Genomic DNA, 16,779 nt, shown 5'->3' on the forward strand with positions numbered 1-16,779 from the left:
CTTGGAAAAGAAAGTTATTGTAATTTCTCTGATCTATCAATCAAATAGTATTCAATTATGGAAATTATCAGACATGGCAGTCTGAAATGATATGAACTCAGTTCCTTGAGACCAAGGCCTCTGCTGTCTCATGGATCCATGGTTGATGAGGATCCTTTATATGGCAGGATTGAAAGGTGCCATAGAGTTTTCTCCGCCATAAACTATAATATAACTTACAAAGTTAAAAAAACTTACAAAGCAGTATGAATAGCTGCTAAAATATGTCTAATGTCCCAATTAAAACTTAGTGAATGTATGACTTAATTGTATTTCAATAGAAAATATGGTCAGTAATGAGCAGGGGAATGACTTAATATTACGTCCTTGTTAATGCAATCAAATGCTTTCCTGTTAATTATCTTTGGGTGAGAGAAGACCTAATGGGTAGATTGTGCGCATATATAGACAATTGTGTGTTATTTTCATAAGATGGGGAATTTCAATAGAAGAAAATATATGTAGCTCAGAGTTGAATTTTAGAGTCCTCGGTGCTCTCTGAACTTGGTTGTTTGCTTGCAGACATTTCATTGCCTGACTAGATAATACCATAGAGCACCAACAACTCCACATATGAGGAATTATTCATACTTGTAAAATAGTCTGGATCTTCCATAATGAGAAAAGATGAAAGAGCATAAACCATTACGTTCCCATTCCTTTAAGTCATGGTAGCACATTGAGAGCTAGAAAAGTATTTGCTCAGGAAATTCATGAAATGAGATTCTGGCATGACAGGTCATGCCCTGGCCTTTGCTATCTCAGACCCATCTTCCAAAGGCCAGCTCTGTGTGTCACCTATAGCAAAAACAACCACATTCATAACATTAGTTGCACCCCGTGATAATGCCTCAGCTTTCATGGATCTCAGCTCACTTTATCAGAGATAGTGCCATTGTTCTGAGCCACAATACACTGTTGCATCTCCAACAACAGTGAGTCCTGCTGCATCTCTCAACATTTGAGAGTCCCCATTGTCTAACCTGAGGGTACCCTGAGGGACAGGGACTTCAGGAGGCTATAGTGAATCAGTGGACGTAAAAATCTCATTGTGTCATGTATGAAAATGTGAACACACTCTATTGGAAAATAATGCTTAAAACAGGGGGCACTTCAGCTATAACCACGCTTCCAGATCACATTTGTTTGTTTCAACCATGGTAGCAGCAACACTTTAGTCAGATACTATTGTAACACCCATAACTCTTTACTTCTTTCAGAAATCCAAGAATATGATAGCCAAGTGAAAGCCATAAAGGACCTTGTACAGAAATTGCCCAGGCCAAATCATGACACCATGAAAATACTATTTGCACATCTGCAAAAGTAAGTGAAAAAACTATGAAACTTTATAGAAGAAAACGGGAATTACAAACAAAAATGGCAGACTGGTTTTCAGTAACGTGCTGTATTGCTTCAATGCTGAACTTTTCCAGTACATAATCAGGTCTTATCAAGCTGCTTGTGTGGAATATGTTACATTTTTAAAGATTGTCCCATACTAGATTTCAGACATAAGGAAATTAAATGGAAAAGTATATTTAATATTAGTCTATGCTGATTTTGGCATAGGAAAGGACAAATGCAGCCTGAACTGCCATCTTCATTAGCCTCATCTTTGTTAGGTACAGTATATAGAGAATATGACAGTAAAACATTGTCTTTTAATACATGTATATATACAGTACCTGTGTGTATGTGTGTGTGTGTATAGATAGATAGACAGATAGATAGACAGACAGATACATACATACATACATACATGCATGCATACATACATACGTACATACTGTACATACATACATACATACATACATACATACATACATACACCATATAAAAGAGTTTGTAGAACCTTTATGTTATGATGATTCTAAGCAATGGTGGTGGGGCATATCTTGAATGTGGCTTCACTCATATCCCTAACCAAGGGATACAAGTGAACCCACATTCACATTCAAGGCTCCACTTGTGTCCCTAGCTTTGTATCCCTAGCCAGGGGCTGTGATGATTCATGTGGTTAGGGCATTAAGTCAAATGACCATTGATTGACAGCTCAGCAGTTCAAAACCTGAGAGTGAGCAACATGACAGAATGAGCTCCCATCAATTTATCTCAGCTTTTTCCCAGTTCAAATAATGTCATTACCCTCACAAAGACAGGTTGTGTTGTTTTACTCCAGCACCTGTAAGATAGTAGTCCCAAACTGGATCCTTGACTCACAAACAAGCAATTACAAATTGCTCCATTACCCCCAGGATATGCCCCAAATTATCCCAAATTTAAAAACCACTGATTTATAGTTTGACCTCCTGAGCATCCTGTTCCAAATTAACTATTTTTGGCCTGCTATTTACACTACCAGAAGTGATCTCTTGAAACTAATTCCAACTGGGCTGCAGCAAGAATCAAAGCATTAAAGCCCTTCCAATATAAGGATCCCCATCTAGACTGAGCTGTTTGATTTATATTACAGGGGGGGAATCAAAGATATAGCTACTAATTTCATCAGAAATAAAACAAGTGAGATAATTAAGACCTGACTTGTATCAATAGCTGTTATTAGAAAAGTGTTGCTTTTTCTTTCTTGGACAAATCGGATCTTGTTTCATCTCTTATGCCCTTTTTATTATTAAAAATAATTGCTATTGAATTTAGCCTTAAGAAAGGTTTGCCATTGTGCCCTTTAGTCAGAAATTATTATTTGCTTAGTTACTATTTTTTTAAATTTTATTTTAATTCCATTTATATCCCGCCCTTCTCCGAAGACTCAGGGCGGCTTACAAGCTTAGCAGTAGCCTTCATTCTATGTATATGCCTGCTTATTAGGGCTTTCACACACACACACCCCAAGCGGCATTATTACAAAGTCAGCTTAATTGCCCCCAACAATCTGGGTCCTCATTTTACCTACCTCAGAAGGATGGAAGGCTGAGTCAACCTTGTGTAATATAATTTATTGATAATGTCCTTGTTATCACTTCTCAGATTTGTTAAAAATGAAAACGAACTGAATTGGGTTTCATCAGGCAAGAAATGTATACTGTTGTTGCAGCCCTTTGAAAAACCATGAGATACAAAAAAGATATTCAGCTTTCTAAAAACTTATGAAGCACCTACTAATTAGTTAGCCATATTTTATTGCTAAGCTATGCCGATCTACCAGTCATTCATGCTTTAGTTCCCTGATTAGACTGCTGTAATACACACTAAGTAGTGCTGCCCTTGAAAAATGTCTGAAAATTACAATGGGTATGAAATGCGGCAGTAGGATTGCTGGTGAGAAGGAGGCATTTTGATCAAGGTATGTCTGTGTTACAAACTGTCCATTTGTTTTCCGGGCTCAGTTCAAGGTGTTGGTGCAACCTTTATGTTGAAAACGTGGCAGTTTGATGCTTTAAGGTCTGCCTTCTTTTTATGCGTTCCTTACAGTACGTTGCTATTTCTGTCAGAAGCAATACTTTGAATTTTACAGGATTGTGAACATTAGGCAGACAATCCCAATGTTACCTTGCAATTTGTAAGCTATACTTATTGCATTAAGAAGTATAGCGGGAGGAGAAATCTGCAAAGGAAGAAATCAATTAAAAGTTGTAATAATACAATATATATATATACAGTATACACAGTATATACAGTATATACAGTGTGGATCTTTGGTCACTGTATATATACAGTGTATACTCACACACACACACACACACACAGTATATATATATATATATTGGCTAGATATATATATATATTCTGAGGTTTTCGCGGGTGTTTGTATATAGATCCTTGGTCATTCGGGTTTTTCCCCACATAGAGTTGGAGGTGTCAGGGCAACGTTTCGACCGAATCAACAGAGACCTCCTCACACTTCACCTCAAACTCAGCAACAAGATCCACCCCACACTTTGGGACAAATTCAAACAAATTGCTGTCTGGAGAGCTGAAACAGAGACTGCCTACAAAACAGACACACAAACCAATAAACTCCGAAGGCTAAAAGAATGCCAGAAACAAACCCCTCCTCTCTCAAAGCAACACATGAAACAAACTGTGCACAACATCTCAGATAGGATTCTCACCAAAGCTGAAACCAACGTCCTGTCTAAAGAATTTAATTTTGCAGTCGCTCCCAAACACATTCCCACGGAAACCATTATATGTGGAGTCGAATCCAGCCTGACCAAAATTAACCCTGACGACGCCAACAAAATCAGACTCGAAGTTACCAACATCCTCTGCACCAGCAAACCACCCAAAAGCAACTTACCCAAAGAGGAACAGACAGCACTACTTAACCTAAAAACAGACACCAGCATAATCATTCTGTCAGCAGACAAAGGCAACGCCACGGTGGTAATGAACTCATCTGACTACCATACCAAATTATCCAACCTACTCCGAGACTCCACATACAAACTCCTCAAGACAGATCCCACCACCTACCTGGAAAAAAACCACAAAATCCAAAATAAAAGCCACCCCCATCAGTGAAGAGATCCAGCAAACAATCATTCCCAGAGAAAAATCATCCAGATGTCCTAAGCTCTATGGTCTGCCCAAGATACACAAAGAAGGAACCCCACTCAGACCCATAGTCAGCTCCATAGGCTCACCTCTACAAAATCTAGCCAAATTTCTTGCCAAACAACTACAGCCTTACGCAAATTCCATCACCTCACACGTACAAAGCTCATTCCACTCACACACCACCACCCAGCACAGATCAACTCCGTAGCCAAGACACTCATCTCCAGAACAAAACACCTAGCTGACGAACAACACCTAAAAACCAAACTACACACTCTCACTAATGTACTAACAGCCAACGGATTCCAAAGAAACATGATTACCAACTTAATCCAAAGAGAGGCACCCACAAAAACCCAAGACAGAGAACAAGAAAATGGCAAAGCCCTCCTCCCATACTTAAAAGGGACCACAGACAGAATCAGCAAGATCCTCCAAAAACACAACATCAAAACAGCATTCTACACAGACAGAAAAATATCCACCATCCTAAGAAACCCCAAAGACATAATTGGGTTAGAAAACCAAGGAGTATACGAAATCCCATGTACCACCTGCCCCACCACATTCATCGGACAGACCAACAGAAGAATAAGTGCACGCATTGAAGAGCACAGGAACTCACTCAGAAAAGGAGAACAAACTTCATCCCTGTTCCAACACTTTAAAGCCATGGGACCTGAAATTGATTTGGACTCCTCAGCTGGAGTGAGAGAACGGCTGGGGCTTCCTTTCTGATCGCCAGCTCAGGTGAGAACTGAGCTGGACTAGTGGACTGAGAGACATGCCTACTGGACTCAATATTATTCCATCTGAATACCATCATTCCATCGAATCACCCATTGTAATATTTGTAATATCTGCCCTATGTGGACATTTTATCACTGCATGGTTTGTTTCCATTACTCTGGAGCTGATATGTATGCCCTCAGGGGGGTTTCTCCCTCCTGGGCATGGCCAGCTGCCTGTTTCCACACTACCCTTAATGACGAGCCCAATTGTTGGGACTCCGAGAGGTGGCCGGGCTTAGACAGGGGCCTTGAGTTGAGACATGTTAAGAGGCCCCTGATACATGTTTTAGCCGGTTATTTTAAAAGGTTAGGGAGGGGGAGGGATAGTAGGGTGGGGAGGGAATTATTAACCGGCGCTCAGTCTGGGCCTGTTAGGGGTCCCGACGAGATGGGGTTGGGGGAGGTGGTTGCTGGTTCTGTGAATGTTGGGGTGGGGCTTCAAATCCCCACGACGATAAGGAATGGCAGCAGGTGGTTGCACAGAGAGCCGCATCAACATCTGGAATCGCGCCCCCGTGATCTGCGTGCGGTAGCGCGCTCTGACCCTCCGGTTAGCACCCTTTTGCCCAGGGATGAGGGTGATCAGGCCCCTGAGATTAGGCTGGCTTATTTTAATGCCAGATCTGTTGTTAACAAGGCTCCCCTCATTCAGGATTTGATCAAGGAGGAATGTGCGGATCTGGCATGCATCACGGAGATTTGGCTGGGCTCGGAGGGAGGGGTTCCTCTGACCGAGTTATGTCCTCCAGGTTTCCATGTGCTACACCAGCCACGGGCTCAGGGTAGGGGTGGTGGGGTGGCAGTGGTTGTCCGGGAGACTTTATGCCCGCGGGAGACCACCATTGTCCAGATGGCCAGGAGTGAGTCCCTCCTCCTGAGATGTGGCCCTTGGGCTCAGTTGGGCTTCTTGCTCACATACCTGGTGCCCAGCTGTGTGGCAACAGCCCTGCCCGAGCTGCTCGACACCCTCTCAGGGTTGGCGGTGGAGTTCCCAAGGCTTATAGTTCTGGGGGACTTCAACTTGCCTTCACTGGGAGGGTCATCTGAGTTAGCTCGGGAGTTCATGGCTTCCATGACGGCTGTTGTGATTCAGGGTCAGCCTGTGGGTTCGGCAGTTGGGTCGGACGACGACTCAGAGGAGGAGGGGGGTGTTGAAGATCTTGCTGATGATAGCCCTCAGGCAGGCCCCTCCCACTTGGTCACCATGTAGACCCAGCTGTGTGACCCTGACAGTGTGGATGAAGATGACCCACAGCTGGCCCTGTTCAAGGATGCCCGACACAGGAGGCAGTCAAGTAGGAGCAAACAGAGGAAGGCTGTGGGGCTTCTCGGAAGGAGGCAAAGAAAGGCCACGCCCTGAACTCTTTATAAAGGGAATGTTTGGGGAGGGCTGGTTTGCTGAAAGCAACCACTCCGATAGTGTTTCAAAGCTCCTGTATCTTGGTACGTGTCTTGTTTGTTTTTGTAATAAATTTGGCAGACGTATTCCAGCCTCTTGCCGTTTATAAAGGGGTTGCCTTTTCTGCAAGGCTGGTAGCAGGCTGGTACAGAACAATGGCCATAGGCCTGACCCAAGTAATTCAGGGCCCGACTCATGTGGGGGGGGTCACACCCTCGACCTGGTGTTCCTGTCTAGACAGTGGTTGGATGATGTGGGAGGGGTTCTCCAACCATTGTTCCTGTTCTGTACCAGCCTGCTACCGGCCTTGCAGAAAGGCAACCCCTGTACAAACGGCAGAGGCTGGAAAGCGTCTGAGGCTGGAAAACGTCTGCCAAGATTTATTACTCAAACAAACAACAAAACATGAAACAAGATACCGGAACTTTGATCCTCAAACGGAGCGGTTGCTTTCAGCAACCAGCCCTTCCCCAAACACTCCCTTTATTAGAGTTCAGGGCGTGGCCTCCCTGTGCCTCCTTCCGAGGAGTCCCACAGCCTTTCTCTGCTTGCTTCTACTGGTCTGCCTCCTGCGTCGGGCGTCCTTGAACAGGGCCAGCTGTGGGTCCTCTTCATCTGCACTGTCGGGCTCGCGCAGCTGAGTCTCCACCAAGCAAGAGGGGCCTGGCTGGGGGCTCTGCGAAGCCTCCAAGCCATCATCAGCAAGTTCGTCTTCAACACCCTCCTCCTCCCCCTCGTCTGAGTCATCCGAGTCATCCGACCCGGCTGCCGAACCCACAGGCTGACCCTGAATCACAACACTATCCCGCACCGCAGGGCCCTTCCCCCGGGGCTGCCGATCCGGATGCGGTCGGGATGGGAATTGTTCGTGAAAAGCAGTCACCAACGCAGGGGCATGAACGGCAGTCGCGTCTTCCCAGGTGAAGTCCTCCGGTCCGTATCCTTTCCACTCGATCAAGTACTGGAAACGACCTTTCAGCCAACGGGAATCCCTAATGCTGGCGACCTCGTACTCGGGGGTGCTGCCTCCATCACGAGGTCCTGATGGGGGAGGTTCCGCTTGGCGGAGTGGACAAGCCGGTTGCTCGGGGACCAACAGAGACCGATGAAAGACTGGGTGCACGCGCAGGGAACGTGGCAGAGTTAAGCGATAGGCGACCGGATTGATGACAGCCTCGACTGGGAACGGTCCTAGATATCGGTGATCCAACTTCCTCGCCGGCCGTGTGGATGGTAGGTTCCTGGTGGACAGCCAGACCCGATCCCCCACCGATAGTGGAGGCGTATCCTGTCTTGACCGATCAGCAAACCTCTTATAATCGGCCTTGGCCTTCTCCAATTGCCGTCGCACCAATCGATGGATCGCCTGTAACTCTGCCATGAAGTCGTTCGCTGCCGGCTCCGGTGAGTCCATGTGAGAAAGGGGGAAAAACCAAGGGTGATAACCCACATTGGCCAAGAACGGAGTCATCTGCGTGGAGGTGTGCTGCGAGTTGTTAAATGCAAACTCAGCTATGGCCAGATAGTCCACCCAATTGTTCTGCTGCAGATTGACGTAGCAGCGCAGATACTGTTCCAGGATACCGATGACCTTCTCGGTTCCCCCGTCAGTTTGAGGATGATGCGCAGACGAGAGGCAAACCTTGATATCCAACGCATGCATCAACTCCTGCCAGAAGCGGGCTGTAAACTGGGCCCCCCTATCGGAGATGACTCTATCAGGGAGGCCGTGCAGCCGAAACACCTGTTGAATAAACATACGACTAGTGGCGCGGGCTGACGGTAAGCCGCGACAGAGGATGAAGTGCGCCATCTTGGTCAGCATGTCCACCACCACATACACCGTCGTGAAACCAGAGGATGGGGGTATATCCGTCAGAAAGTCCATGGACACAGCCCCCCAGGGTCTTTTGGGTGTTGGCAAAGGCTGCAGTAATCCAGGCGGGGCCCCTGTCGCTGACTTGGCCTGCCTGCATGGGATGCAGGAGGTGACATAGGACTGGACGTCGTGTCAGACTCGGGGCCACCAGAAGGTATGGGAAACCAGGTTCAGGGTCTTGAACAGGCCAAAATGCCCCGCTGCCGGGTTATTGTGACACTGGCTGAGGATGAGTCCCCTGAGTGGCCCTCCCGGAACATAGAGCCGGTCACGATGATACAAGAGTCCATCCGTGACCGTCCAAGGCGAATCTGGCCCCACCTCCTCCTTCCGCTGAGCCACCCACGCCTCCTGCTGCTGCGCCTCCCGGATCCGAGCCCGTATATCAATCGGCTCCCGTACCGCAGCAAAAGACTCGACGGGGATCACTGTCCTGGGCAGAAGCTTGTCTTCCACTCGGGTATATTCGGGCTTCCTGGACAGAGCATCCGCTCTTTGATTGTGCCCGCTTGGTATGTACCGAACCCGAAAGTCAAACCTCGCAAAGAAAAGAGACCACCGGATCTGGCGTTGGTTCAAATTCCGAGCGGTCTGCAGGCTTTCCAGATTCTTATGGTCCGTCCGGACCTCGATTTGATGCCGCGCCCCCTCCAGATGATGCCTCCAGGCCTCGAACGCCGCTTTGATGGCCAGCAGCTCCTTCTCCCAGATGGTATAGTTGCGCTCTGAGGGGTTCAATTTTCGAGAGTGATACGCGCAAGGGAAAAGGGTACCGCTGGGCGTCGTTGCCTGGAGTAACACGGCCCCAATGGCAATGTCGGAGGCGTCCGCCTCCACGACAAACGGCCGTTGCGGGTCAGGATGCTTCAAGATGGGCTCCTTCATGAAGGCTTCCTTCAAAGCCTGGAACGCCTGTTGTTCCGGTGCGTTCCACTGGAACCGAGTCTTCTTCTGCAGGAGCCGGGTGAGGGGGGCTGTCAAGGCAGCAAAGCCAGGGATGAAAGTTCAATAGTAGTTGGCAAATCCAAGAAGTCGCTGAACATCCTTCACGCGACGCGGGGGTTGCCAACTCTGCAAAGACTCAACCTTACTCGGCTCCATGGCGATGCCCTCAGGAGAAATACGGTGACCCAGGAAATCGATGGTCTCCTGGTAAAACTGGCACTTCTCCAACTTGGCGAACAGCCAATGTTCTCGGAGTCGCTGCAGGACCTGACGGAGATGCTGATGATGCACTTCACGTGACGGGGAGTAGATCAGGATGTCGTCCAGGTAGATCACGACAAACTGGTCCAACAAATCCCAGAAGATGTCGTTCATTTCAGTCTCCGATAGACGAGACCTGGCGGCACCCAGCTCCATTGGCTCCTCCCTTTGAACTGGGGGCTCACACACAACAGGGGCGGCAGGGGTCTGTGGGGTGGCACGGCGACTCTTTCGCTGCTGCAACAGAGCATCGATCCGCAGGCAGAGATGGATCAGCCCATTCAGGTCTGAGGGAATATCCACACGGGCCAGCTCATCCAACATCTCCTCCGACAATCCATCCTGGAAGGTATCCACGAGCGCAGCCTCATTCCAGGCGGAATCCTGGCTAAGCAACCGGAATTCGCTGATATAGCCCTGTAGGGGGCGTTGACCCTGCCTCAGAGCTTTCAGGCGTCGAGTGGCAGTCTGCGTCTTAATAGGGTCCTCGTACATCAGACGCATATGGTCACAAAACCCCACAAAGTTGTCCAACAATGGGCTAGGTTGAGCCAGCAGAGGCGTGCCCCAACGAGCTGCATCACCCGAAAGAAGGCTTAACACAAACCCCACCTTATCCCGGTCAGTGGGGAATTCAGCTGCTCTCACGCTGATAAAGAGCTGGCATTGTCCCAGGAAAGCAGGAAACAGTTCTGGAGTACCTGTAAATTTATCCGGCATTGCAACGTGGCATTTTCTCCTGGGTGGGGGTGCAGCATGAACCTGAGCTTGCAGTTGAGCCACCTGAGCTGCCAGCAAAGTGAGTTGCTGGGTGAGCTGAGCATTCTCGGCACGTAGCTGCTCCATAATAGTAGTAAGGGGTGGAAGGCTGAAAGCAAACTGTTCTGTACCAGCCTGCTACCGGCCTTGCAGAAAGGCAACCCCTGTACAAACGGCAGAGGCTGGAAAGCGTCTGAGGCTGGAAAACGTCTGCCAAGATTTATTACTCAAACAAACAACAAAACATGAAACAAGATACCGGAACTTTGATCCTCAAACGGAGCGGTTGCTTTCAGCAACCAGCCCTTCCCCAAACACTCCCTTTATTAGAGTTCAGGGCGTGGCCTCCCTGTGCCTCCTTCCGAGGAGTCCCACAGCCTTTCTCTGCTTGCTTCTACTGGTCTGTCTCCTGCGTCGGGCGTCCTTGAACAGGGCCAGCTGTGGGTCCTCTTCATCTGCACTGTCGGGCTCGCGCAGCTGAGTCTCCACCAAGCAAGAGGGGCCTGGCTGGGGGCTCTGCGAAGCCTCCAAGCCATCATCAGCAAGTTCGTCTTCAACACCCTCCTCCTCCCCCTCGTCTGAGTCATCCGAGTCATCCGACCCGGCTGCCGAACCCACAGGCTGACCCTGAATCACAACAGTTCCCCTGTCATGGTCAGATCATCACCTCCTGTGGCTGGTCTTCCGTTATGCCACCCCCCACCGCTGGGCAGCGGAACCGACCAGGTAGTTCCGCCCCAGGCACCTAATGGACCCGGAACGGTTCCAGATGGTGCTTGGTTCTATACCCATCGCCCTCACCCACAGCCCAGTCGATGCTTTGGTGGATGCCTGGGAAAGGGCGGCCACCAGGGCACTTGACTGTGTTGTACCCTCACGACCTCTGACCCAGCGCAGATCCCGCTGGGCTTCATGGTTTTCTGCGGAGCTCCGGGAGATGAAGCGTCGGAGACGGGGTCTAGAGAGCGGTTGGAGGTCCAGCCGATCCGAATCTGACCGATTGCAGCTAAAAACCTTTATAAGGTCTTATCTTGCGGCGATGAGGACGGTGAAGTCTAATTACTTCGCTGCCCTCATCGTGTCCGCAGATAATTGCCCGGCCGCCCTGTTTAGGGTGACTCGCTCCCTCCTTAACAAGGAGGTGAGGGAGGATCCCTTACAGAGTCAGGCTGAGGAGTTTAGTATTAATGTGACGGACAAAATCGCTCAGATCCGGGCCGGCCTGGACTCTGACTGGGCGGAGTCTGACGTGGAGGAATCGGACTGTCTTGAGCATGTTATCTGGACTGAGTTCAATCCTGTTTCACCTGATGATGTGGACAGGATCATGAGGAGGCTGAGCTCCACCACCTGTTTGTTGGATCCGTGCCCCTCCTGGCAGGTTTATGCAGCCCGGGAGGAGACACGAGGCTGGTTCCAGGCAGTAATAACTGCTTCTTTGAAGGAGGGTGTCTTCCCCGCTGCCTTGAAGGAGGCGGTGATGAGACCCCTCCTCAAAAAGCCTGCCCTGGACCCGGCTGTTTTAAATAATTATCGTCCAGTCTCCAACCTTCGCTTTTTGGCGAAGGTTGTTGAGAGTGTGGTGGCACATCAGCTTCCTCTGTTCCTGGAGGAAACTGATTATCTGGACCCGTACCAATAGTGTTTCAGGCCCGGACACAGCACGGAGACGGCATTGGTTGCACTGGTGAATGATCTCTGGCGGGCTCGGGACAGGGGTTGTTCCTCTGTCCTTGTCCTATTAGATCTCTCAGCAGCTTTTGATACCATTGACCATGGTATCCTACTGCGGCATCTCAGGGGGTTGGGAGTGGGAGGCACTGTTTTGCGATGGTTCTATCTCCTGGGCCGCTCGCAGTCAGTGTTGATGGGAGGGCAGAGGTCCGCCCCACGGCCTCTCATTTGTGGAGTTCCTCAGGGGTTGGTTCTCTCGCCCCTCCTGTTCAACATCTATATGACGCCGTTGGGCGAGATCATTCGTGGTTTCGGGGTGGGGTATCATCAGTACGCTGATGATACCCATCTTTTTTTCTCCATCCCGAACAAACCCAGTGATGCCCTCACCGTGATGTCCCGTTGCCTGGAAGCGGTCCGGGTCTGGATGGGGAGAAACAGGCTTCGTCTCAATCCTGCCAAGACTGAGTGGCTGTGTATACCGGCATTTCGGGTCAACCAGACTATTCCATCTCTAACGATGGGGGGGTGAGGTGTTACCCCCCCATTGATAGGACTTGCAACTTAGGTGTCCTCCTTAACTCGCGGCTCAATTTTGAAGACCATATAGGAGCCGTGACCAGGGGGGCTTTTGCCAAGGTTCGCCTGGTGCGCCAGTTGTGACCCTACCTGGACCGAGATGCCCTACGCACAGTCACTCATGTGCTCATGACCTCCCGTTTAGACTACTGCAACACTCTCTACATGGGGCTGCCCTTGAGGACCACTCGGAGGCTTCAGCTGGTGCAGAATGCGGCCGCGCGAGTTGTGATGGGGGTTTCCCGATACTCCCATGTAACACCTCTACTCCGCGAGCTGCATTGGCTTCCGGTTGCCCTCCGGGTGAGATTCAAGGTGCTGGTGATTTCCTATAAAGCCCTAAATGGCTTGGGTCCGGGATATCTGAGGGAACACCTGCTGCCAGCATCAAGTTCCCTTCGTCCAGTGCGCTCCCACAGGAAGGGACTTCTCGGGCTGCCGCCGGTAAAAGATTGCTGGTGGGTAACACCCAGGGGGAGGGCCTTCTCAGTGGGTGTGCCTGCCCTCTGGAACCAGCTGCCCATGGAGCTTAGGACTGCCCCCGACCTCCGTTCATTCCGCCAGGACCTGAAGACCTGGCTCTTCGAGCTCTCTGGCCCAGGCTGAGAATTTTAATTTTAATTTTAATTGTTTTTTTTTTTTACTTTTTCAGGGACTGTTGTAATTATTTTTAATCGTTTTTAACTTTTGTATTTCTTGTTTTAAATACCCTGTAAACCGCCCTGAGTCCTTCGGGAAAGGGCGGTATATAAATCCAATTAAATAAATAAATAAATAAATAAAAATTAAAAAAAAAGAACTATCGCCAAAATCGAACATTTTAACAACAGAATAATCAGAGAAGCCATCGAGATAGAAAAATGCCCTCACAGCATGAACAAACGAGATGATACCTCTCGCCTACCAGCCATTTGGAAACCCGCCTTGATTGACAGACGAGTCCCAACCACCAAGAATGATACCAGACCCAAACTCATGATAACATCACATGACATCACCACCACACAACCATTCAAAAAGCAAATCCGAACCCACAACGATAACGACACACAACTACAAAACAGAAACCTAACTACAGCTGCAACATTAGCCACTTTAAACCCCTCCAAACCACACAATAAGGAAATTGACACCCACTATAAAAACATGGCACCACCACAAACACGGAGCCGAACAAAAGCAGCACAACTCACCAGTTCAGGTCTAAGGCTGGCAGCTGAGACCAGCCCATCCACTCAAAACACATCCCCACCCAATCAGAACACAGCCCCCATTCAAAACACACTCCCACCCAATCAGAACACAGCTAACCCCCCCAATCAGAGCACACCTCCACCCACAGAACACACCCCCTCTGGCAGTTTAAAAAAGAAGAATAAACAGCCACTACCACACACTTCTCCCAGAAGAATGAAGCTGAAGTCACCAGCCTGAGGATGACGGATGAGATTTCGTCGAAACGTTGCCCTGATACCTCCAAATCTTTTTTTTTTAAGCTTTCCAAAAACCCCATTTCTTGTTGATCCACATCTAGCTAGTATTTTCTTGGCTCGTTTCTTTGTTTCATTTTACTTTGTTTTGTACTTTTCCATCTTCTTTGATTGTAGCTCATATAAGCAGAAGTGTGCCACCATTTGTAAGTCATGGATTTGAGCAATTCAAAGAAGGTTTCAATTTCTTCCACTCCGGCAGTTTTATGATTTGTAAATTTCCAGTTCTTAGAATACTATGAAAAATCAAGAGGGTATGCTCTAAAAGGTGCCCTCTTTTAATTTCTTACAGCTGGTTAAAATCCAACAGATGAATGTCCTGTCAACTCAAAAGATCTCTGGCTTCCAAGATTCTGGGTGGAAGCTAAGAAAGATTATTTGACTTTTCTGTCCTGGCATCCCGTTAACTCTGGATTCTGATCCAAGGGAGAAAACTTGCTTCTAAGGGGGTTTATAAAATGTGCTCTCCTTTTGAAAAAGGTTCCCTCGAGCAATAAAGTTCACCACTGAGCTACTGATTCAGTACTGCAGAGCCTGAGAAATGTTCCAGTTGCATGCACAAGGGACTATCAATAAAATGTGGTCACGTGTCAGGGGGACAAATCAAAAGTATGACAAAGAAGCAGTAGGATATTGATTTATTGATACTGAAAAGGTTAGGATCTAGGAAGGGAGAGGAAACCCTTGGCGCATTTGGTACAGTACGTCGCTCTGAATAATGCACTCTCAAAGAGGATCCTGGTTCTAACTCCAACAATGAATCTGGCAAGGAGGTGACAGCATTTTGTCGAAGAGTTCGCTTTTAAAATGAAGCAACATTCAAATGTAATGATTCGGATGAGGATGGATCTCTGTTATCTCCTCCTCCTCCTTCTCCTCCCTTCTTTAAGTGGAAAGCATTGAGTCCACATGCCCAATGATGGCGGAGTTTTCCAGCAATGGCATCTGTCTTTTTGGCAAGAAACTTTCGGGCACATTGTCAGAGGAGCTTACAGTTGCCTCCTGGTTTATCATGTGAGCCACTTCCTGTGGCCTATCTGGCAGCTTTGCCAAACAGAAGCCAATTCCTTTTACTTCACCTTTGATTTTTCAGAAGCTTGCTCATTCCTGCTTTTTAATGTTTTAAAGATAGTTGCATTTCACTGCAGGGCAGCATTCCTATGCACATCCAAGCATTTTTTTTCTCTCTCTCTCTCTCTTTTTTCCAGGCAGGCAATTCTCACCCTTTTTCTATCGTGCCATCCATGCTCTTGGCTCTGTTAATCATGCCTTCAGTCAATTTTACTGTCCTTTTGTACAGAGCAAAGAAATTTTATCGGGGAAAAAGAGGGGGAAATAAAACACCAAAACACTCACCCACCCACCGGTGCCACTGTTAACACTAAACATGGGCCTATACAGAACTCAAGTGCCTTCTTCTCTTTTCAGAAATTTGTCTTTATCTTCACATTTTTCCAGGCATCACAAAGAAAACAAAAACCTGCAGGGTTGAAATTAGAGCAATAGAACATGATATCTTATGCTGGTTTTATTACACAGTTCTCATTTCTGGAAACTATATTTAACAAAGTAGATTTATTTTTACCTATTATATATCTCAGCCAACAGCACACATCTAAGAAGAATGCAACAGTAGTTCAGGAAAAGGAAGCAATGACAATGTGATGACAGGTTCGGCAGCGATATGCAGAATGCTGTGGATAAATCAAAAATTAAAGCTATTGTATGACAGCTAGGAACACTTAGCAAAGGCTGCAAAATTTCCATTGCTATCGTGTTTTGGTGGAAATAAAAATGCACGGTATCCATGTGACTTCTATTGCTTAAGTCGGCTTCAGCGGGATCAGGCCAATATAGATATTGTAAACTTGTTTTCCGTTATCCCCCCCCCCCATGTAAATCCAAAAGAAGAGGTTAAATTCTTAAGGATTGTGTATGTGTGTTAATAAAATAAAATAATGTCACAAATTGCTTACCACCATCTCCTGTGATTAGAATAGATAGTTTAGATTCTGTTATAAGGATGGTGGCATTGACGGGAGATGACACTTTTAAAATGCCTCTGAATTCCTCCAAGTGTACAGGAGAATGCTATTTATGCAGAGCTAGGAGCAAAGATACTCAAAGTACCGTATTTTCTGGCATATAAGACGACTGGGCGTATAAGACGACCCCCTACATTTCCTGTTAAATTATAGGGTTTGGGCTATACTCGCCGTATAAGACTACCCCTTTTCCAACACACACTAAATAAAAATTAAAAAACATCAGATTTGATTTTAATATGGTAATTTTAATTCAAATGCTTATGACATGCAGGTGCTTAGTAGGAAAACTGTCACTTATATACATAAGGCTATTTGTCATCAAACATGTAAACATAAAACAGTGCAAGTGGATTAAATAATAATAATAATAATAATAATAATAATAATAATAATA

General features: G+C 47.3%; 1 protein-coding gene across 1 annotated transcript in view; it reads left to right on the plus strand.

Annotated features, from left to right (window-relative positions):
- ARHGAP15 (Rho GTPase activating protein 15) overlaps positions 1-16,779 on the plus strand; it is a 474,106-nt gene that overhangs the window by 432,161 nt on the left and 25,166 nt on the right. The window contains exon 13 of the mRNA XM_083348755.1: positions 1,260-1,365. Coding sequence (XP_083204881.1) covers positions 1,260-1,365 — 106 coding nt within the window. The remainder of the gene's footprint in view (positions 1-1,259; positions 1,366-16,779) is intronic.

The sequence above is a fragment of the Vipera ursinii genome (assembly GCF_947247035.1).
Source record: "Vipera ursinii genome assembly, chromosome: 1".
Taxonomy (NCBI): domain Eukaryota; kingdom Metazoa; phylum Chordata; class Lepidosauria; order Squamata; family Viperidae; genus Vipera; species Vipera ursinii.